Source organism: Limanda limanda, chromosome 18 (assembly GCF_963576545.1).
Source record: "Limanda limanda chromosome 18, fLimLim1.1, whole genome shotgun sequence".
Classification (NCBI taxonomy): Eukaryota; Metazoa; Chordata; class Actinopteri; order Pleuronectiformes; family Pleuronectidae; genus Limanda; species Limanda limanda.
Genome location: NC_083653.1, coordinates 20,240,334 through 20,262,985, shown reverse-complemented (window position 1 = coordinate 20,262,985; position 22,652 = coordinate 20,240,334). Strand labels below are relative to the sequence as shown.

The window sequence follows — 22,652 nt, the reverse complement described above, 5'->3', positions numbered from 1 at the left end:
ATGGCAGATGAGTCCATTAATTTTGGTTCTGTAAGTATATTTTGGTGACAATATTCCTGTCATAAGGAATTTTGATTTTACTCACTTATCAATAACTTACACAGCATGGCACATGAACAACACTGAGTAGTGTATTTAGTCAGACATTGAAAAGTGAGATAAAGATATATAAATAAATGGCACAATAATTACTGTTTGCTTCAGTCAATTGCTGGACTTTGTGGCCCACTTGATGAATATTTGTGTCATAGTGAATGCAATTTATACGCAACAGTGTCTTCTATTTCTAGTGAAACTTTTACATCTTTTATTTCCTCAATTAAAAAAAAACAATGAATGAAACAAGAACAGCATAAATAAATACAACTTTAATTTCAGTAAAGAATTATGTACAATATTCACAATATTGCATTCCATGCTGTTCATAGTAAATGGGATCAGTCAATCGAAATAGCAAGCAGGCCCACAGATAAAAGTTGTACTTCGTATTAACAGAGATAAACTTACATCATTGGGCATATAATCATTTTAATAACCTTGAAAGATGTTAAGCAGCACCACAACACACGGCACACCCCCTCCCCTCAAATACTTCAAATAAAAAAAACACATTCAAGATATCACACACAGAATTCTGTCTCATAGGTCAAGTGAGTCATCAAATATGAAAAGATAGTTTTTGCTGTTTTGAGAAACATGTAAGTTTGGAACTAGACGTAAAACTGGCTTGAGAAGTTTTGCAAAATATAGCATCTGCAAAGACCGAGGTAGCAAAGATGAACAGATGCTGTGCTGAGGACAGAGTCACATCAGTCTGAGGACCAGCAAATATCCAGAAACCAATACTGAAGAAGTCATTGTAGTGTGCAATAATAAAAAACAAAAGAACATCAAGAACAACAACACTGATGTTGATTGTTTTGTCCTTCATATGAATCTATCTTGTCGGTTGAGCTGAAAAAGTAATAATTTGTGAATTTGTCAAATATTGACCCTCTTCAAAAGGTACAATTCAGTATCCAGAGCAAAACAAGTTCACACACAGTGACTGGATTTTAAACCTATCACGGAGGAATTTCTATATTTCTGTTGAGCCGATGGTCGGAGTACGATTGCCATCAAATCCTCTTGTAGACAATGTGGATCTCCATGTGACCGCAGACCATGTAATGACTCCGCTAGACCTGCGTTCACATCTTCCAGCACTGTGTCCTGTGAACAGCAGCCTATATGCCTGCACTGGTGCTACAGGATGTGTTTGGATTGTATTAGCACAGCAGGGTGAGTAGTCAGGGGTCCATCTTCTCATGCCTCTTAAAAAGCTTCATGAGCTGATTAAACCTGTGAGCGATCTGAGAAGAGGAAAAAAGAACACAGGGTCACTGGATGTTCCTTCAGAGAGCCTGCAGTCTTAATGTATGATTCATGAAAATAACCTAAAAAACTAAAGGAACATAATAACTCACCTGTCCTGATGGCTTGCTGAGTCTTTCTGACAGGGCAGAGAAAGTGTCACGTGAAGCCCCTTTTGTCTTCAGCTCAATCAGAATCGCTCGATCTTCATCTCTGCAAGAAGCAAAACAATGAGACCTACATTAAATAGATGCAAAGCTCACCACATCCAAAATTAACACAAAAGTACAGGAACGCCTTAATTTAGCAAGCCTCAACGACCTCTATCCCATTCTGTCAAGTCACCCCCTAACATGTTGTTTAGCTTATTGTTTACATGTACACACTATACCTCTCCCAAAATGTACAAAGTTACCCAATTTTGAAAAAGGTTGACAGCAGAATATAGAAAATTGGCTGATGTATGTTTTCGAAAAAACATAACAACTTTCAACTATAAAAAATAAAGATTATAAAAATACAAAATAAAGTACGAGAACATAGTCTTAGAAGGATAGGAAGTGAGTGAATTTTAAACTACTCATTTAATTTAACGATTAGTCATTAGACAATAATGCAAAATGACTTCTTCATGGCTCACAGATGCACATTTAGCACCAAAGGCAGAACAACCATTATTTTGTACTAACTATTAATTAAAGAAAAAGCACAGGGCAGACCTTATAATCTTGTCATGACTGAAATAATCAGATTATTTACTTAAAGTAAAAACAAATCCAATTCTATCAAAACCTTGTAAAAGTGCTTTCATTGCCTCTGTGTACATCAGTGATTCAAGTGTTTTGACACTTTGGAGGAGATTTTATGCGCAAAATCAAAAGCTATTAGAAAAAATGTGGAGACTTGTTTAAGATGTATTAAAGTTCATTCAGAATCAGCTACAGACCTTGTCCATGCTATCACCACCTCGCCTTTCTTCCTCACAACATTCTTTGCTGACAGGCTGTTGGGGGACAAACTCATCGGGGAGGATATGGACTCATTGTCGTCTTTAGGCACCATCGTCTCTGTAATCTCCACCTCCTTCCTTCTGGGCCGCTTTGATTTTAATTGATCTTTGTGCTTTTTCCGTTTTCTGCCTCTTTCCCCATCTTTCTCTGGTGTCTTCTCTGGGACATTGTCAGACTCGGATGCCTCCGTTGCATTTCTCTCTGAGTCAGAAACGTGTGCTGGTGACACTTTGCTCGTTTGAAAACTACCAGTGGGGTGATGTGGTTGATCAGACATCGTACTTTTAGAGGGACTGATCATTTTTTCGGAGTCACTCAAAAGAGCTTTTGACGGACTTCTTTGAATTTGCATGTCTTCTACTCTGAGGTGCGTTTGACTCTTTGTGGCGACACCTTTTCCAGGGGCTGCCTGGCCAACCTGCACAGAGCTTTGAGCCCCACTGTGTAAACCGTTGTCTGAAGGAATGGTCATGGGATCATTTTTCTCTGGCAGTGGCTGTGACTCCTCAGAAAAACTAAAACGTGCGTTACTCTGGTGAGTTGACGCCTCTTCTTTGTTGTGGGAGGGATCTTTATTTAGTGTCTGGCTTTCATCTCGAGTGACACAGCCCTCTGAGCCTGTGGCAGCCCGGCAAATCCCAGAGCTTTCAACAAAGTTAGACAGTCTGTTCTCAGATGGCACCACATGTGACGCAGGACTTCCCTTCTGCAACTTGTCCCAAAAAAACGATTTTGTTTGACTTTCTTCACCTGCTAGGTCTCCTTCTCTATGCTGGTGATCTTCTTCTGTCAGTGTGTGACTTAAGCTTTCGTCGGCAGTGAGCGTGACGTCTGCATGTGACGCGGCCGTCTGGCGGATCTTCAGGATGAAGTGATCGTTGGACCTCTCCATCACTAACGCTTGCATGGGCATGTCAGGCTTGAACAAGAAAGATGAGGCGTGTGCCGATGAGGCCACGCTGCTGCCGGAGCCACAGCTGGAGTTGTCTGTGTCGAGGGTGAGGTGAATGTCCTGCTCCGTGGCGTCCTCGCCGTCCAGCAGGGCGTCCTCGCTGATGTGCGCGCTGATGACGCTTTCTGGAGTGGACATGGAGCGCATGCTTGAGGGCTGTAGGAAGCTGAGAGTGCTGTCAGACTTGAGGGGTGACGGTATGGTGAGCGAGACAGCCAGATCTTCAGTCAGTAGGGAATAGGACCTTTGAGAAGACAAGCTGGAGTGCAGCATTGATCTACTCTCCGTTGGCAGCTCTAACAAGCAGCTCTCGTCAAATAAAGCTGGATTCAGGGGGATCTGCTCTTTCGACTGGGGAGAAGACATCCTGCGAGGTGAAATGCTGGACCAGGTAGCGATGAGTTTGGAGGGGGTGTTATATTTGGACGGGCTAAGCAGTTTAGACGGAGAGTCAAACTTATTTGGCGTGGTGATGCTGATGAACCTCTCTCCATCCTTCCTCGGGGTACAGAGGGACCATGCGGTGCTGTCTCCTGTGATGTTGCTGTTTTCGAGCAAGTCCGATCCTTGGAGAAGACATTTGAAGATTTCTCCCATTTGAGAGTCTCTCACCAGGTTGAACGTTAAACTGGAGGCCTGCTGTTCCGTGAGCAGTTCAAAGTCGGTCTTGTCGAGCAGAGAGCCACTTTGAGAGACAACCAAAGAGGCCATGCTATTTTTCTCTGGAGTTTGAGGAAAAGTTTTACGAGGAGGGAAGTCAGCTACTGATTGTGTATTTGTCCGATGTGGGACACTACTGCAGTCTTTTTCCTCGTGCGTGATTCTGATGTCTTTGCCTCTGCTTCCAAGCCCTGTTTTGTAAGGCACTACAGTACAAGGCTTGATTTGAACCATGCTGGCTGGAGCTGACTGTGCTTCCTTCTGTTGAAAGTGAGGCTTCTTTAAAGACGGCTGTGCGGCTACTTTCTCGTTCCCAGCGGGCTTCTTCTTCTCAGCCGGAGTTCTTGCTTGTTTGCAAAGACAGCGCAGCGCCGCATGAATGTCCATGAACAAGCAGTCAACTTGGGAATCAACAAAGTCCCACAGCTTCTGCTTCAGGTCGACTGCTTGCTGTTCAAAGATCCGTTTCACAATGCCATTATTTGCCAATTTGCTAAACACGGGCACAATCAGATTCTTCAGCTTGGATTTCAGCTCGACTGCCTGACTGCATATCTCACCAAAATGAGCACCGTCCACAAACTCTAAAAAAGATTCCTGATAATTGTCCATTATGCCATTGAAGCTCTTCCTGGGAAAGGTTTTATGAAACTTCATGTACTTTTTTCGGATCTCACTGCGAACCAACCTGAATGTCTCCATTATTTCCTCCATTTTGGAAAAGGAAGCTTTGGATGCTGCAGGGCAAACCGTTTTAAAACGACTCTTTGGACTGCGTGTGGAACTACCTGGTTCTTCACTGGTTTCTTTTGAGCCAACAGACATTTCCTCAGTTATCCTCTTCAGCACAGACTTGGGACTTGGTTTATTTCTGACAGGTCGTACCAACTTCGCCTTCTTGTTTGCAGGAAGTGGGGAACCGGCAGCCGCCTCATCGCTCTCACTTAAAATCTCCCCATCCTCAAGTTCAGTTTCAGAGAGACTTGAAGGCATCTCAGACACCTTGTCCACCACGTTGTGGATGTCATGCTTCGCAGGAGAACCAGGATATTTGTTCTCTTTGTTTACATCCAACTTCTTTGAGTTGACATCAACGGGTGCGATGGAGAAATCTGCACAGGAAGATGGGAGAAAACAAACTGTAATCAACATTTGTGGTAGTTACGAATTAGCAGGTCATAATGTATCATAGCATTAAAAGGTCGGTATCTTGTAAAATATCTACATTTCTGTCTATTCGGATCATAACTCACAAATTAGAGAGGTAAAATAAAACATGATTAACAGTCGCTGCTATTTGAGATGACCGATCTATGAGTACAGTAGTAATTTTGTAATATGTAATTTGCATTCCTTATATTGTATCATTGGCATACACTTATGTCTGCTGCATAAAAAAAATTACATTGACATTTATATGTCATTGATGCTCAAGCACACACAATGCACACTCTCTGGTGTAATTAGGCATCATCTAGCAGTTAACCTTTCCCACAGTTTCATAAACGTACGTTAAAATTGGTGAGGGCGGTGTTAACAAACTGTGGCAGCAAATTCACTTGGACCTATGACGTTTCCCGGCATGGATACGTCATTCAAAAAAAATCAATAGTGATCGACAAGAGTATTGAAATAACCTGATCACATAATGACCTGAGGGGAGATGCTGCATTTTTGTTTGGAGCAGCGCTTTCATTTAAAAATGAACCTCATTCACGATTTCTAGCTAAAAGGCATAGTTCACAGAAAGGTGGATATGAATGTCGGGGCTTGTGGAAGCCACATGAGCAGTGTGGAGGCATGTTGTGTTTTTTCTGTTGTTCTATAACTTCTGAAGAAGAGGTCAATTTGGCTTCAACAATGTTTACCCAGTGAGAGTCCTAAAGTGTTTTATGGACTCAAACACTTCACCTAACCCTTCATCAGCATTCCAGTCTTAAAAAGGTAAATAAAATATTAAATATATATAATTAACAGCTATGCCTCACACCCCTCACTATGATCTACTGCTTTCCCTGTCTGAGAAATAATGAGTGGGAAGATGTTAGCCCTTGACGATATACTGTAAAGTTAACAGTAGGACCCAATATATAAAAAGAAGCATGCCAACTCTGATGTATTCAGATTTAGGTTATGTGGGTTGGGTTAATTTCTATTAAAACATATTATAGTTTAGCTTTCACTCTTTCAAACTGGATACGTGTCTATATGAGCGACCACCCTAATACAGACAGGCACCAGGTTTCAAAATTATTAGAAACAACACTCAAACATCAGAAAGTGTCTTGTTTCTTTCTGTGAACAATCTAATTCATTTATCTGATGAAATATTTCCATTTGCACTGATGAAAGTCATGTCGTGAACCATAATGGCTGTGGTTTCTGTTATTATTCAATCTTGTGACTTATTTTCTGAAACAGCACAATGGTCACATCCATAGTTTTATGTCTCCGAGTATCAAACATTGATCACAACATGTGATCACATGTGATCACAACATAAATGTCTCTTTCTCTTTGAACAACAAGCTTTCAGACTTTAGGTTTTGTTCAAGCTGGTTTCATGGTGAAAACATTCCTCCTAGCCTTTAGAGAAAAGAGGGACCCAGAAGAAAACACGCCAACAATTCAAGAAAATAAAAGGTATCCGAGTACTCTACAGTGTTGCATGGCTACATCACTTTACAACTAGGGCTGGGCAAGTAAACTCGTTTTAATCGAGTTAACTCAAGTGATGAGTTAACTCGATTAATTATTTTATCTCGCATTAACTCAGGTTTGATTATTTATTGTTTTATTGTGAAAGTCAGGCTTTTATTTTGTGAAAGTCTGTTGCTGACTGCTGCAGAACAGGAAAAAAGAAAATAATTGGCGGTTAAACAATCGAGTTAACTCATCACTTGAGTTAACTCGATTAAACGAGTTAACTTGCCCAGCCCTATTAACAACAGAGTAATGGGGCTACTTAAAGGGAAGAATTCTGAGATTTCTAGTATTAAGTCATAATATCACTTATTAATACTACAAATTTTTTATTTTAATCAATGTGATTGAAAACTGTGGCGAGCCTGAGACTTCTCTTAGCTGCTTATTCCTTAATTTTCATAATTAGGGCCCGAGCACCGAATGGTGAGAGGCCCTATTGAAATTGTAAGGATTTTTATTATTATTTTTATTTCCCTTTCGGGGGCTTTTTGAGGGTCTAGACATGCTCAAAAAGTTATGAGACTTGGCAGGAAATTCGAGGTCTGCGGATATTTTAGTATTCTGGAGTAATTTGAAATGGGCGTGGCAAATGGGCTCAACAGCGCCCCCTGGAACCAGCCCCTAGGTTTCCACATAACCGATTTTCACCAAAATCGGGCAAGAGGTGTTTCGTGACAAGTCATGAAAAAAAGTCTCAAGGGGCATTATGAAAAACACAACAGGAAGCCCGCCATTTTGGATTTAGTGGCCATTTTGGCCATTTTGGCCATTTTTGCTTTGACGTACTTGTCCCAGGGCTTTCATCAAATCAAATTTAAATTTAGATGAGTGATATCACAACAAGATGGAGATAAAAAATGATTTAGGGATTGATTTTTCGTCTCACCGTGTGACCGTGGCGTCAAAGTTTGATTAAACGCCATCAAAACACGAGCTTCTGTATCTCGCACATACATGATCCAATCAAATCCAAACTACACACATAAGACAAGAGTCCCGGCCTGATGACATCTGCACTGAAATCATGACTTAATATCACAGCGCCCCCTGGTGGCAACAGGAAATGTCTTTTTTTTTGCATGTCTTACACTTGGATGTATTTCTCCTCATCCACTGACCTCAACCATGTCAAACTCTATCTAATGGGTCTCAAGACATTGATAATGAAGATATAAGATTACTGTGACTTTTCGTCAAACACAGTATTAATGGCGTGGCATCAAAGTTCATCAGCTCGCCGTGAAACACGAAATTGCTGTAACTTCCGTGTTCATGGTTCCATCTCACTCAAACTACATGTGTGTGTTAACATCCCCCCCCTGAAGATATTCATATGGTTTTAAGAAATGGGCGTGGCAAAAAAACTGACTAGCGCCCCCTAAAGGGCAGCCCCGGCACTACGATTGGCCGACATGTACAAAAATCTATCGGGACATGTGTCTTTTCATAACAAACAAATAAGTCTCTTGGATTGATATGTTAGATCAAACAGGAAGCCCGCCATTTTGGATTTGGTGGCCATTTTGGCCATTTTCCACATTTTTACTATGACATACTTGTCCCAGGTCTTTCATCAGATCAACTTAAAATTCAAATGAGTGTCATCACAACAAGATGGACATAAAAAATGATTTAGGGATTGTTTTTTCGTCACACCGTGTGACCGTGGTGTGGCGTCAAAGTTCATCAACTCGCCGTGAAACACGAAATTGCTGTAACTTCAGTGTTCATGGTTCTATCTCACTCAAACTACATGTGTGTATCAACAGCCCCCCCCCCCTGAAGATATTCATATGGTTTTAAGGCTGTGTGACCGTGGCGTAGAAGTTTGATTAAACGCCATCAAAACACGTGATTCTGTATCTCGGACATATATTGTCCAATCAAGTCCAAACTAGACATGTAAGACTAGAGTCCCGGCCTGATGACATCTACACAGAAATCATGACTTTAAATCACAGCGCCCCCTGGTGGCTACAGGAATGAAGCGTTTATTGTCCAATTGAGTCCAAACTAGACATGTAAGACTAGAGTCCCAGCCTGATGACATCTACACAGAAATCATGACTTTAAATCACAGCGCCCCCTGGTGGCTACAGGAAGTGAAGCTTTTATCCTTGCCACAGAGAGGAAAACGCATCCAACGTGGAGACGTGCGCTTGGTCATCGACCGCTCTCTCCCCCAACTGCAACAGGCTTCAACGTGCAGGTGCTCGGGCCCGCAAGTGCTACAACGTAGCCCTAGTATTATGATTTGTCATTGAATTACGACTTTGTTATGAGCTCTATTTTGGCATCTTAAGGTAATACAAGTTTGATCAGACATCAAGATTATGACTGGACAACAATTGCCAAAGGAGGACCAACATTAAAATACGAGCACGGACAATTGATTTGTCTGCTTAAGACATTATAATGAACACACTGTATAGTTGTGATCACATGACAACAGGCCTGAAAGCCCCTAACAGACACTATAATCTCCTGCATGAATGTAAAATTCAACTTTGGCTTCATTATCAGGCTGACATTACCTTTTTGGAGGCTCTTGACATGACCAGGCTTGCCATGAACATGGATGTGACTTCTCTTGGTGATCCGGATGGGGCTCCTCAGAGGGCTTATGGCATCAGGGATTCTCTTCAGATTGCTGAGTGTGCGCATCATGGAGTCCTCGTCGTGAAGCAGTGGCACTGAACTGGAAGGCTTGACATTATTCTCTCGACTCTTTGCAGGACCGAAGCTCTTTCTTGGTGTGGAGGCGAGGCCACTGGAGTTTCCTGGCTGGACCGTCTCCTCTGTCGTGCTGCTGACTTTGTACACTGCGATACAGCCGGTGGAGGAGCTCGGCTCAGGGACGATAGTATTGCTATCGTTAGCCTCTTCGTTTGTCTGGGTTAGAACTAAAATAGCCTCGGGTAAACTCAGCCCTTCTTGTGGAACTGAGTCCAGGCTTATTGTACTGGATACAGCATCTGTGTCTTTAGGACCATTTTCCAAATGACTGGGATCTTTCTTGTTAATGGAAGTGACTGAAGCAGAAGGATGGAGTCCTTGCTGACAGACCGGTGTCAAAGCAGGGGCAGGAATCTTTTGACGTCTGGGACTGTCAGGAACATCTTCAGCCACAATGGGTTCCTTTGAGGTTGAAGCCATGGGAGCTTCTTCAACTGAATCCACAGGGATGATTTTCTCTACTGTCCTTGACTCAAGAACATCAGGCTCAGACACAGTTTCCTCAGTTGTATTTCCAGGGTTTACTTTTAGTGGGGAATTGCTTGTGTGTTGTTTGGAGACACTTCCTTGTGTGTCACTGATATTGTCTGTCACCTCCACTGGTTTAGATTTATCCACCCGTCTGTCTGAGGTCAGACTGTTTGAGATGTTTCTCTCTGTTTCCTTCAGAGAACTACTCTCTAGTGATTTTGGTGTAAGATGCACACTCTGCTGACTCTCTGCAGTATTTAGCGGTTGGCTGAATGCCGAGGTAGTTTGGACTGTAATTTCTTCAAGCAGTTTTCCAGCTGCAGCTTCACTGAGACACTTGTTCTTTTCCAGGACATCTTCTGCATCATCACACCTCTTGTGTGTCTTTTCAGAGCTTGATTCTTTGGGGATAACTGATGACTGCTCTGCCACATTTTCTGGTTTAGAGATTAATTCACTGCACTCTGCTTCGTCTATGACACACATGTCTTCAACACAAAACTGTAAATTCTCATCATCTGCCTTGTTTTCAGCCACCTTGTCCACTGTTGTGGGGACGTCCTGGCCGGCATCGAAGGACAACACTGGCTTCTTAATCGGTGAAAGGGTTAGATTCAATGTTTCCATGAAACACAGTTTCCTGTTTGGACTATTTTCTTTCACAGAACTGTTATCTGGGATACGTGGTTCTTCAGATGCTTTTTCTGAGGCATTGTGTGTCTTTTCCTGACTTTCCTTAGTGACCTCTTTACCTTTGTCTGATTGGTTTAATCTCTGTTTCTTTCTGCTCATCTCTGAAAGCTTGTTCTTTTTATGCTTTCTGCTGTCATCCTCTTCATGTCGTCTTTCTTCCTTCTTCTGATGATCCTTCAGGGGTCGCTCTCCCTCCCTCTCCTTGGGGGAATCACTGTGGCGCTCTGTGTGTTGATTCAAAGAGGATTTTGTTCGCTCCTTGGAATTTGAACTGTCACGTCCATCATCACGCTTTATTTTTCTCTGATCTCGGCTGTAGCCTTCTTTGGAACTGCGAGCTGCACTTTGCTCACAGTCCGACAGGGCCACTTTGGTTTTGTCTTTTCTCCTTTCCTGACATCTCCCTTTGGTGTCATCGTAGGGGGATGCATGGCGTATAATCTCTGCTGGGGGGCTTTTACTCCGGTCTGATCTGTGGTGTCCCTCAACATTTAAGATGTTCCTGCTTTTACATGACCTGGAGTCGTGCTTCCGTCCTGTCTCTTTGTCTGCTTTATGAGACCTGTTTTTCTCCGAGGCATGACAGTCCTTGTTGGAATGTGAATCACTTTTAGGTCGCCTGTCTGTTGATTCAGATTTATGACTGTGATATTTTTCCTCTCTCGATTTAGACTTGTGTTTGTCTGAATCACTGTGCTGGCCTGATGAGCTGATGCAGGACTTGCTGACAGAGTGCCCAGGATGTTTGTCGGGTATTTCACTTCCTCTTGAAGAACTTTTAGAACGACTACGGGAAGATGCTTTCGAAGCTTGTGTCTCTCTGCAGGAGCCAATGGGCTGATTGGCTGAACTTTCTGTCCCTGCAGAGTGAGGAGGAATCTTTGAAGGCTGGTTCTCTCTGGGAGGTGAAGTCGGCAGACGTGGAGGAGGTGGTGGAGGACCGGATGGAGGCACAGGAGTGGACAGTGGGCGAGGAGGAGGAGGGGGCCTACTGCTGTGAGGCGGATAGTGATGACGACCTTTCTCCGACCTGAAGGAAACAAAGTTTTAACAACTGATTAATGTTTGAACTAGGGCTGGGCAAGTTAACTCGTTTCAATCGAGTTAACTCAAGTGATGAGTTAACTCGATTCATTATTTTATCTCGCATTAACTCAGGTTTGATTATTTATTGTTTTATTGTGAAAGTCAGGCTTTTATTTTGTGAAAGTCTGTTGCTGACTGCTGCAGAACAGGAAAAAAGAAAATAATTGGCGGATAAACAATCGAGTTAACTCATCACTTGAGTTAACTCGATTAAAACGAGATAACTTGCCCAGCCCTAGTTTGAACAGATATCAAATCAGTAGAGAACGCTACAGATCACAGTGGTAAGGACGCTACTTGGCCTAAATGACATTCCAACATGGATTTGTCAGATTAACTCACAACGGGGTGTCTTTTGCAATGACATCAACTAACAGCCTAACACGTTATTGTAAAACAGACCATAAGGTTATGAGTCACTAGCTCACACACATATACTTTTAAACGTACCGTTGATTCAATCTCTGAATCTCTGTGTCTTTACGTGTCACCTCCTGTCTCGCTGTTTGTAGAAGTGCACAGATGTTCTTTTTGAGACGGAAGTTCTCAGTGTTCAACCCCGTGTTCTGATTAAAGAGAAAATGAGAGAGAGAGAGAAGCTTAGTGTTTATTTCACAATTGTAATAAATTCTGTAATTCAACATTATAAAGCGATTTGAATGTAGATACAATACTTTTATAGATTATCAACACTAAATTAAATCTTCTCTTTTAAGGGTTATGACATATTTTACATTTCAGCATTAGACACATTTTAGAGTTAGAAAATCTTCTGTATGAAGCTTGATTATATCGGGGGGGGGAATAATGCCACTGTTTCATCAGCAAACAAAATACAGAAAATAAACAAACCTGCACTTCCATCTGCTCCAGTCTCATGCGTAGCTCTTTGATTTGGGTTTGAGCTGCTTGGAATCTGGACGCCAGCTGCAAACACACAAAAAGAAGAGAGTGTGAGATGTTTGTTCAGCTACTGATGGCAGCCACTGCATTTTAACACAGCAGAATTATTTCAGTAAAGTAATTGTTTATTAATCCCCTTTCACCACCTCTGCTTAACTATTTGCTACAGGGTTACCGGCTTAAACCTGGCAGAAATCCAAGTTCACCTATTTACATCACAGTGATCACTGCTTTGCACTACAGAGCCAAGCAGAAATCAAAACACCAACCACAATCACATATTTATCTTCAGCCTCTCACTCAGTACAAAATGGACACTATGACAAGTAAGAAGAGAGAAAGGAATGGTGGGGCACAATGTAACTTACATCTGTGTGCAGTGTCTCTCTACTCTGCTGCTCCTCTGTGACTAGTTCTTCATATAGATCCATAGAATCCTTCAGCTGAGATGCATTTGGAGTTGGGTTATCTGTAATAAGCCAAAATAAGACAAGAAATAAAAAAAATCATCAGTCATGGAATTTGTGCTAGTCTGGTTCTGTCTATCTGTGTTAATATTGTATTGTAAGACCAAAGTGAAACTACAGTAATTCATAAAGGACTCTTACCTGCATTGCTGTGAAGACCAACATCCAGGTCATCGTAGATATCCACAGAATCTTCATTAACATTCACAACAGGCACCAACACTGTGGGAATAATACATGTTTTACATATGAATGCATTTGATTAGTTAGGTTCATAGACTGCATTTTTGTGCCTGAGAACTGGAATGAAACCACTTTTCATCTAGACAATATACTATATTGTACAATAGCTATATTACAAGCCTAATGGAATAATAGATATAATGGAATAATAGATGTGTACTTACGACCAGAAACATCGTAAGTGTTGACGTTCTCCATTGTGCCAAATGTCTCCGTGGCTCAGTTTCTTTAAGAATACCTGATAACAATACAAAAGGAAAAATCAATAACTATTCCCAGTCTACAAATATCATTCGGAACAAACATAAGGAAGCAAACTTGAGATGTTGCCACTGGAAATGATGTTCAAACTGTTGACAAATTATAACATACTAATAAACACCTACAAATCCAGTCCTTATTCATTCCTACCACTTCATTAAACTAAGTTCTTAACCAATGCTAACAATGACTGCAGAGCAAACCGCAGTTTGATAGATCTAGTCATATGATGTAATGCAAATTATACTGGTTGCATTATGGGAAATGTAGGATTAAGTGTTTCTAGCATTTTGGGTGCTGCTAATTTAATCCTTACGAGTCATCCAACTGTGTGTAGTGCAACAGCATTCATTGTCACTGGAGTAGTCTGTTCAGTCTTGTTTAAGTCGTATTTCCAGTTCACCACACTGACAAGTAGCATACTGAGAACTATGTCTTTATGAAAATCTTACATTAATGTAACAATGTAATTTGATTTGTCAGCTGCTTTATTAAAGGTTCAGTGTGTAGAATTTAGTGACATCTATTGTCGAAGTTTCATGTTGCAGCTGAATACCCCTCACCTCACCATCCCCTTCCAAACATGACAGAGAACCTGTTGCAGCCATCAGTTGTCATAAAAACTCAAAGCGTGTTTAGTTTGTCCTATTTGTGCAACTGTAAAAACATGGTGGCCTCATGGTGTAATTATTAAGTATTTAAATATAAAGGGGGCCATTCTAAGGCAAATAATTTGTACAATTTAGATGATTTCAAACTAGTGAACAAATGCCTGGGATTATTTTATATTCAATTTCGGCTAATAGTTCCATATCCACTTAATCTTACTCACTGGACCTTTAGGGTTCACCTCTACACTATAAATGCTATTATCAGTAGTGGGCAAAGAGAAGCTAACGGTGGTGTTGTTAGCATCTACAGCCCTATTGTTCACTACTGTCAGAACAAAGAAGGAAGGCATCGTTGAACAATGCGTTTCAACAGCAGGCCTGGACAGAGAAACACAGAGAGCTGCTACATTTAGTGTCTGAATGGTCATTCCCTCACTCTGAACCCACAGGTTTAATGCGATGTTTAACACCTTCAGCTCAGGCTCGGGCTAACATTAACATCACTATGGCTGCGACAGCCCTGTCTTGCACTCTTCAACCTCACAAGACCACTGGAGCTCTCCTGAAATTAGCACTTAAATCAGGTGTTAAAACTCAAAGATGGAGGACAACCCAGTGTTACAAAAGTTTCACTACAATAAAACTCCCCTGGACGTAGAAACACAACTCTTTATCAAGCCACTAGGATTTAAGAGGAATGATATATCGAAAACTGCCTTAATAACATTATTCTGAGGATGTTGTAATTTAGCTTTAGCATTACACAGTATTTTACTGATACTAAACAACAAGTTGCTGTGTGCTGCTTATTTATTTTCACCTATGACTGAAGGTGACTGTTACTGGAGCAAAGTGTTGTGTAGCTCATTGTGTAAGCTGAAGAAACTGTGAATCCTCCACAAACACATTACACGTCTGTATAAAAAGAGGGTAGCCTAACAACAAGCTAAGTATGAATTGGTTGACTTACTTGTTTGTGCGTATTGTTGTGTGTCCTCCCGTTGTTGACACCCGTAATGTCGCGCCAAGACTTTTTAGTACACAGGAAGTAACGACATTTTCCCGCGGTCTGTCACTGCTCGGGGTGGATTCTCGCAGCTGCTCGATTCCACAGAAATTCAAAAGAAACCTAAAAGTCAACCCCTGAATGAGATCGGGAATAGCGGGATTATGCCGCCTCACACTCTTAAACGACCCCCCGACACAATCGGGAGCATTAAGGGTCGGATGAGGAGGTTTAAACCTGGCGAAAGTTGTTTTTTTCTCGCAGAGAGAGTCGAGCTGTGCCGGCGCTGCTGTCTGCATACGTCATCCCCGCGCGACGTCCGGGGGTGAGAGGGGAGGGGAGGTTGAGCAGCCAAGCCGACCCGGAAGCATTTGTGTCCCAGTCACATGTGGACAGGATTTTAACACCAGTAACGGGAACGTGCTTGTGTGTGCGTGTGTTGTGATACAACCCCAGACGCACACGCGCGTGATGAACCTCACATTTGGTTGTATTTACACCAGACCTGCTGATCGGACGCGCGCACCTGTTTCCTGCTGTAGACCGCAGCTCCACATGCGACAAATGAGAGGATGGAGAATCTAGAATTGAGCCTGTCATCACTGGGCACCATATCCAGACATGTTGACAAAAGTCACAACGAACTCAGCAAGTATCTGTCAAAGCAGGTAAGACGTGTTGCCTCCTGGTTTGTGTGGAGTCAGAATTGTGTGTTTACAGTTTGTTTTAACACCCAGACTTAAAAAACGTGGCATGTGGTAGCCTTCACCTCACATGTCAGTAGTCACTGTACTGATCATATTGTTTCAAATCCGTGTTGTGTGGTTAAATCTGTAAATATCTGTGACGAAATATTGGTTCATGGTAATAAATCAATATTTGACTGGGGGATCTTGCTCATGTCACATTCTCTCCCCTCAGATATGGAGCCAGCAGGACAGACAATGTATTCTGGAATGCTTGGCTCAGCTTCTGCTGGAGAAGGATTACACCTTGCTGATAGCACGACACCTGCGGCCGCTGATCCTGGACCTGCTGGAGCGGAACGCAGAGAGGGTCAGAGGCGGTGGCCGGATCAACCATGACCTCCACGAGCGCCTGTGCGTGGCCCTCAGCAAACTCCTCAGCGTCAGTCCTGATGCACAGGCGTAAGTGGACCCTCTTCTACCTTTTCCTTTCACCCTCCAGTAAACAAAATATACATAACTATATATCTGACCAGATCATCATACCCGGGATATCTTTTTACGATCTGGCTTCACTGAGCCTAACTTTGGGCGTCAGAGATAATCTTCGCCAGGGAGCTGGTTATCAACTGTCTCAATTAACTCTGGGTTTTCCTATCTGACTATGGAAACGACACAGCCCCTTATTACAAGCAACATCATCAGAACATTACATTAATTGGCATTTAGCTGACGCTTTAATCCGAAGCGACTTCAAATTAGTGCATTCAACATCTATGAGGGGCCCAGCAGGGGTTCAGCATTTTGCCCACGGACACTTTGGCATGCAAATTGGGAAAACTGGGGATATAGCTGCCGACCTTCTAGTTGGATGTCTGGTTATTATCTGTCGATCCAATATCTATACAACTTTTCCTTTGAGGGTCACAGGCGGGTGGTGGTAAATGCTGAAATTGCAGGTAAATTTGGTTGAATCTACAGTTAAATCAGCAAGTGAAAATGTAAACAATATGAGTACATAACAATTTATTAGAATAGAAGATCAATTCTAGATATACGCTCTAGTCATGAAGGCCAGGCTATGGATATACATAGAAACACAATGGAAGTCTGGAAAGGCAAAACAGTTCTGATCTATAAAAGTATATATGGATTTTTATTATTTGTCACAGTATAAGCTCTTTTGTCCCTGCCAGGTTCCTGTAGGAATGGTGACTCTGGTTTCCCAGTGATCTTATTTGTCAGTAGTTAGACTTTTGATTTATTTATATCAAACTCAACCTGCATGGACCAGGCTAGAGGTACAGCATAAGTTACCATGGAATTTACCCTGTAAGATTTGAATCACTGTTATAATTAAAAACCTGAAGCTAACTTGCTAAAAACAAATGTTGCTTCACGGTACAGGCCTTTGCTTGAACACAAAATGAACGTAAATATTTAAGGTAGAGCAGGTCGACTTCTAACCAGGTCACTGGTATGACCCCCGGCTCCTAAATGCTCCTGTCCCCATTCTGAAGTCAACCCAGAATTGTCAGTCATTGTCATTGTAACAAATATTTTTCTTCTTCTCTGTAAGGTTTGCTGCAAAGTACTTCAACAGTGCCCCTCCAGTGTTTCAAAGGCTCTTCTTCACCAGCGAAGAGTCATCAGCTGTCCACTATGGCCCCAGGAGGATGAAGATGCGTGACCTCATGGGTGCCACTCTACGTTTCCTTCAGAGTGATTGTGCCAAGTTTCGAATGCTCTGGGACTGGAGTCCCTGTGTCTCCCAGCTGCTCACCAGCGACGTCATGGTCCGAGGGTATGTAGGGCCTTACAGTGAAAATCTTATAGGATAAGAGTTCTTTTGGTGTCTTTGTAGTGTCAATTTCAGATTTCCACACCATGATTATTGCCAAAAGAATTCAGGATAATATTAATGTGATATGTTTAAAACGTATTTAAAAAAAATCATCTTTGCTGTTGTTTATTGTGTGTTTGTCTCTTTTTGGCAAATTGATTGCACTTAAAATACTACAAAATATTACAAAATACTTAAACCTAGTATTTTTAGTGTGAAACAGATAGTTAATGTGTCACAATAGTAAGAAACAGTAATGATGGAAGAAGCACTTGATAATTGACATATTATTTCCCCTATTACCATGATCTTCCATCCATTAGCTCCACCCCTTATCCTTTGAGGCATGACATGGACAAATCATACATCTGGTTTGGAGTTTGTTTACTTCACGGAATTGCAACGTCCATATATTTAGTGGCTCATTTGCTGCCAGTATTGCAGTGAAATTGTCTTGGTGTGTCACATTTAGCTGTTAGTACAATTTCAATATTGTCTTACTTCTGTGTTACATGTTTAGCTTCATGTTTATTCCACCAACAAGTTCAACACTATATTTTTCCATTGTTTCCTCCAACAGATACACTGCCCATTGTTTAGCACAGGTCTCTCACATGACTGATAATCAGAAAACCATCTTTCTGAGAAAGGTCCTGGCTAACGAGGAGATCCTGCACATGAAAATTAAGTATGTACATTTGTTCTTGTTGTTATTCATTATTTAATTAAGGGATGAGTATTATAGAAGATGTTAATTTTGAATGCCACATATTTAATTTTAGTCATAAATTATTAGTTTTACACACATATTCCTTCTGTTGAATGATTGAATAAAATGAGTTTATAAATTTGAAAAGAGTTTGGAATTTAAACATTTTCATCTTTCAGCACCATCAGGTATTGTTGCCATGTACCCAGCTGTTATGAGAAAACTTACTCTGGAATGATGCTTTTTAAACTGCATGTCTGGACTTTTCGTTTATTTTTCAGAGCGCTGGAAGAAACTCAGCAGCAGGAGGTAGAAAAGGCGCTGGTGTTAGCCAATCAGGGCTCTGTAATGTGGCGCCAGGAGAAGGCTAATAAGTTTACCAGGGGCCAGGTGGTATCCGAGGACCTTTCCCAGAATGTGGTAGCAGTCTGTGGTGTCGTACTACCAAGGATAGTTCCTAGACAGGCCGAAAAGGTATGTAACTCTAACATAGAAGGTTTGCTGCTCTTTAAGAGAAGGAAAATATGCTAATGTTAGCCTGTGTTCATAGGTTCACCAGAAGGATCTGGTGCTGGTGGACTCGACCTGCCGTAACCTGAGAAGACTGGCATTGGCTGTAGCTTCCCAGAAGCCTGTGCTCCTCGAGGGTCCTATTGGATGCAGTAAAACTGCTTTGGTAGAGTTTATGGCTGAAATCACAGGACATACGAAATCTACAGAGATTCTCAAAGTCCAACTTGGGGATCAAACTGACAGTAAGGTGAGGATTAATGGAATCAGTCCAAACTTAAAAGCGACAATCCACCGGTTTCACACATTAAAATGATCTCATGTATTTACTGGTCAGAACTCTGTGGAGTTTTCCACAGTTTGAGGCTACATCCACACTACTACTAGTTTTTTTTGTAGATTTTATCAACTTTGCTATGGATATGCCGGGCGTCCAGACTGCTTTAAAGTTTTAGAGCTGAAACGATGAAGTAGACACTCCCCACAGCTTGGGGATTGGGTCTTTTTGGTCTTGACTTCGTTTTTGCTGATTAGTTGTTTTCGCGTATTTCCAAAAGAAAACAACTGTCATTAGCCGAGGCTACCAGTTTGGAACACAACATGGATAATCAATTACAACCGTTACTGACCTTGTTGTCTTTACTAACAGTTATTGTGCAGATAAATTCAGCATTTTACGATGATCCAGCTGTTTACATGCGATGAAGATGAGCTATTATTCAAGCAATTCCTATGTACACTAGCATGCTCTCTTGTTGCCACCGGCAAGTGCAAACCCAGTATACATGAGAAGTCATGTGATGTACGTTTTCAGGCGTGTAAGTATGGATGTGGATTGAAACTGATAAGGTGCTAAATGCTGATCGTTTTAGTTTGAAATTTAAATGGTATGGGTGTAGCCTGAAAAGTCACTGTGATGTTCTCAGTGTCATCTTAGCTCGGCCTTGAAGCATACCATTTTTAATGTCTACAGTTAACAGGAGATGAGAAGTTTGAAAGTGGAAGGCATTTAGGAGGCAGTCATGGTCTAATTGGATACTATTGAGTTGCATAGTGGGAATAGTGTGATCAAGCTCTCTATACTAGAAACTAAAGGTCAGGATATTACAGCCTATGCTGCTTTGATTTTCACAATTTTTTCATTCTTCCAATGTGAGTCACTCACCTCTATATAAGCGCAGTACTAAATAGTTGATTTGCCCCTTGAACGTTTAATGGAGATAAGGTGAAAGGCGGAAACTTTGCAAACGTGTTATGTTTGTGTCACAGATGCTGCTTGGGATGTACCGTTGTACCGATATTCCTGGGAAGTTTGTGTGGCAGCCAGGAACACTGACACAAGCTGTATCTAAAGGCCAATGGATCCTCTTGGAAGACATAGACCATGCACCTCTGGATGTGGTGAGTTAAAAGTTGTCGAGAACTGCATAGAATTCCACTGTCGTTTAAAATTTTTCAAATGCTAGTTCTGTATACCTCAAACTGAGTAGGTTTTTATTTAATTTAACAGATTTGTTGTACAAACCCTACTATAACACACCCTCAATCTAAAACTGGACCAAAATGTCAATTTTTCAGATATCTGTGCTGTTGCCTTTAATGGAGAATAAAAAGCTGATGATTCCAGGACGGGAGGATTGCATCGAGGTTGCACCTGGATTTCAGTTCTTTGCAACAAGAAGGTAAGAATATCATCCTTCTAAATCTACAGTATGTATGGACAAGCAGCTCGGCTGTCCTAGTATTACACTTGAGTGTTTACATGCACTGTTGTGATGTGATGCTTATTAGCTGAGACTGACACGATATATGAGCATGATTGGGACACTATGTTGTGAAAAATGACAGTAGAGACATTTTTCTTATCTAAGAAATTAACAACCAAGTTATTCTTGTGACCTGCAGGACGTACTACAGTGGAGGCAGCTGGCACAAGCCTCAGAACTCTCACGCAGCGCTGCTGGACAAGTACTGGACCAAGCTGCAAATGGGCAACATGACACGTGAAGAGCTGAAGAAGGTTAGTGTTTCTGGCTTTGGTATTGTATTCCAGACTGTTTATGGTCAGTTTGTTTTAAGTTGTCACCTTAATCATATTTAATTTTTCAGGAGTATCCCCATTCATTTGTAAAATATCACCGCAAAAAATGTATTTTTCTGTCTCATGTTGCTGCTTTTACTGCTGGATCTATTCTAAGTTCACCCCGTGTCTCTGCATGCAGGTGGTCATCAGCAGATTTCCCAGGCTGACCGTGGTGGCAGACCGTCTCCTGGATATCTACTGCCAGCTGACTGGGGAGCGACACTCTGACCCGGACTCAAGCAGCCTCCAAACCTCTGACAACTCCCAGCAGCAAAACTCTGAGAACAAAAGCCCACCGCTGGAGGGGAGAGCCCTGTCACTGAGGTCAGGCCCAGCACACCACTCTGTCTACTCTCTTTAAGTGTGTGTGGTAGTTCAAAATATAGATTTGACACAGTAAAGCAATTTCTTTGGAGCATTGCATTGACTTGAGAAGAAAAATATTGCGGTGTCTGAATTTACAAGACACATCTTTGCAATCAAGAATGAAGGATATATTTTAGATTTTATATCCTCTTTGCACATGCATCAACACCGTGTCTGTCCAGCAGAAGCCTCACAATTTAACTTTTTATCCAGTTTAAAGCCACATTTTCATGATTTACTTTTTAAATCTCTGTTTTAACTAGATGAATGATTTAAGTTGTCGACCTTCAGAATCATAGGAACAAGCGGAGATCACCTCGCAGCCCCTCCGGTTGTCTTGTGTCCTGTGAACAGTATCTGATTGGTTGGCAGCTGGATATTAAGTTAACAACAGACCTGTTTGAATTGCTGAGCATATCTCAGAAGTTGGGGTGGTCTAGGGTGTAAGTGGGACACCCAACTTTTTAAAATACTGTCATTATTGACAAGAAACTATTAGAAAATGTGTATTTACAAAGCTGTGAAAACCCCTCAGCTTAATTCCACATAGCTGTAATTAAAATTGAAACTATTTCGGTTGTATAACTGAATTGAATCACATTGCAGAGTGAAGTAATAAAATGAACATGTAAGCTCATACCACCCTGAGCGACCATGCAGAAACATGATGATTGGATGAATCTCAATGCTGTGACCCCCGCCTGTGATCATCAGGGCAAACATACAGAGCTTCAGCCCCCTTGGTCTTCCATCCATCAGATCTCCCCCACCCCCAACCCCAGTCAAAACTACCAGCCGACTTTAATTAGCTTTCCACTAGCTGCTGCTGCGCTCGATAGATTATTGATTGGACTGCCCTCTGGACGATGGGCTGAAACGGCCGATTCTCCAGGTCACACCGGGCAAAGTTTATTAGGTAACAGATTTATAAACACCTCCTCACTCTAAAAGAGACCACTCAGCGTATCCGGTGCTTTTTTCCACCTGTTGACATTGATGTCCACAGATGGTGTATTGATGAGCATTTGTCCATAAGTCAGTGTATCTGTAGTTTCCACGCTCCACAGGCCTTTCCTGGATCAGTGTAATTGATTGTATAGCTTGGATTGTGATGCTCATGTGTGCTGGTTGAGGTCACGTGGTTCAGGTTACAGATACATTTACATGAGGTTCACATTAATACTTATTTTTGTTTTACAATATAAGCCTGTACTGTAGCCTATAATAATATTACCATTTTAATAAAACAACTAATGATGCAGAACTATTTATTTAAAAAACCCAAGTGTGTTTTCAT

At 41.7% G+C, this 22,652-nt stretch overlaps 2 protein-coding genes across 2 annotated transcripts in view; one reads left to right on the top strand and one right to left on the bottom strand.

Annotated features, from left to right (window-relative positions):
- Positions 1 to 348: 348 nt before the first annotated feature.
- On the bottom strand, positions 349 to 15,430 carry casp8ap2 (caspase 8 associated protein 2). The gene is made up of 10 exons (XM_061092123.1): positions 15,123 to 15,430; positions 13,445 to 13,518; positions 13,179 to 13,259; positions 12,939 to 13,039; positions 12,520 to 12,594; positions 12,118 to 12,233; positions 9,216 to 11,611; positions 2,300 to 5,087; positions 1,467 to 1,566; positions 349 to 1,352 (listed from the first exon to the last, which is right to left on the bottom strand). The coding sequence occupies exons 2-10, from the start codon at positions 13,476 to 13,478 to the stop codon at positions 1,290 to 1,292; spliced, it is 5,754 nt and encodes a 1,917-aa protein (XP_060948106.1). The 5' UTR covers positions 13,479 to 13,518; positions 15,123 to 15,430; the 3' UTR covers positions 349 to 1,289.
- A 143-nt stretch (positions 15,431 to 15,573) lies between these two features.
- Positions 15,574 to 22,652, top strand: part of mdn1 (midasin AAA ATPase 1) — a 55,028-nt gene continuing 47,949 nt past the window's right edge. The window contains exons 1-10 of the mRNA XM_061091155.1: positions 15,574 to 15,826; positions 16,080 to 16,306; positions 17,424 to 17,648; positions 18,268 to 18,375; positions 18,678 to 18,870; positions 18,947 to 19,156; positions 20,176 to 20,307; positions 20,485 to 20,588; positions 20,812 to 20,926; positions 21,129 to 21,313. Of these exons, the coding sequence (XP_060947138.1) occupies positions 15,731 to 15,826; positions 16,080 to 16,306; positions 17,424 to 17,648; positions 18,268 to 18,375; positions 18,678 to 18,870; positions 18,947 to 19,156; positions 20,176 to 20,307; positions 20,485 to 20,588; positions 20,812 to 20,926; positions 21,129 to 21,313 (1,595 nt within the window). The 5' untranslated portion in view covers positions 15,574 to 15,730. The remainder of the gene's footprint in view (positions 15,827 to 16,079; positions 16,307 to 17,423; positions 17,649 to 18,267; positions 18,376 to 18,677; positions 18,871 to 18,946; positions 19,157 to 20,175; positions 20,308 to 20,484; positions 20,589 to 20,811; positions 20,927 to 21,128; positions 21,314 to 22,652) is intronic.

What these genes read in the sequence shown, in the direction of transcription:
- casp8ap2 (XM_061092123.1), bottom strand. Translation starts at nt 13,478, where the DNA reads ATGGAGAACGTCAACACTTACGATGTTTCTGGTC. An exon ending in CACTTACGATGTTTCTGGTC is followed by an intron (nt 13,260 to 13,444) that starts GTAAGTACACAT and finishes TTATTCCCACAG; the next exon opens with TGTTGGTGCCTGTTGTGAAT. An exon ending in TGTCAAGAGCCTCCAAAAAG is followed by an intron (nt 5,088 to 9,215) that starts GTAATGTCAGCC and finishes CTTCCTGTGCAG; the next exon opens with ATTTCTCCATCGCACCCGTT.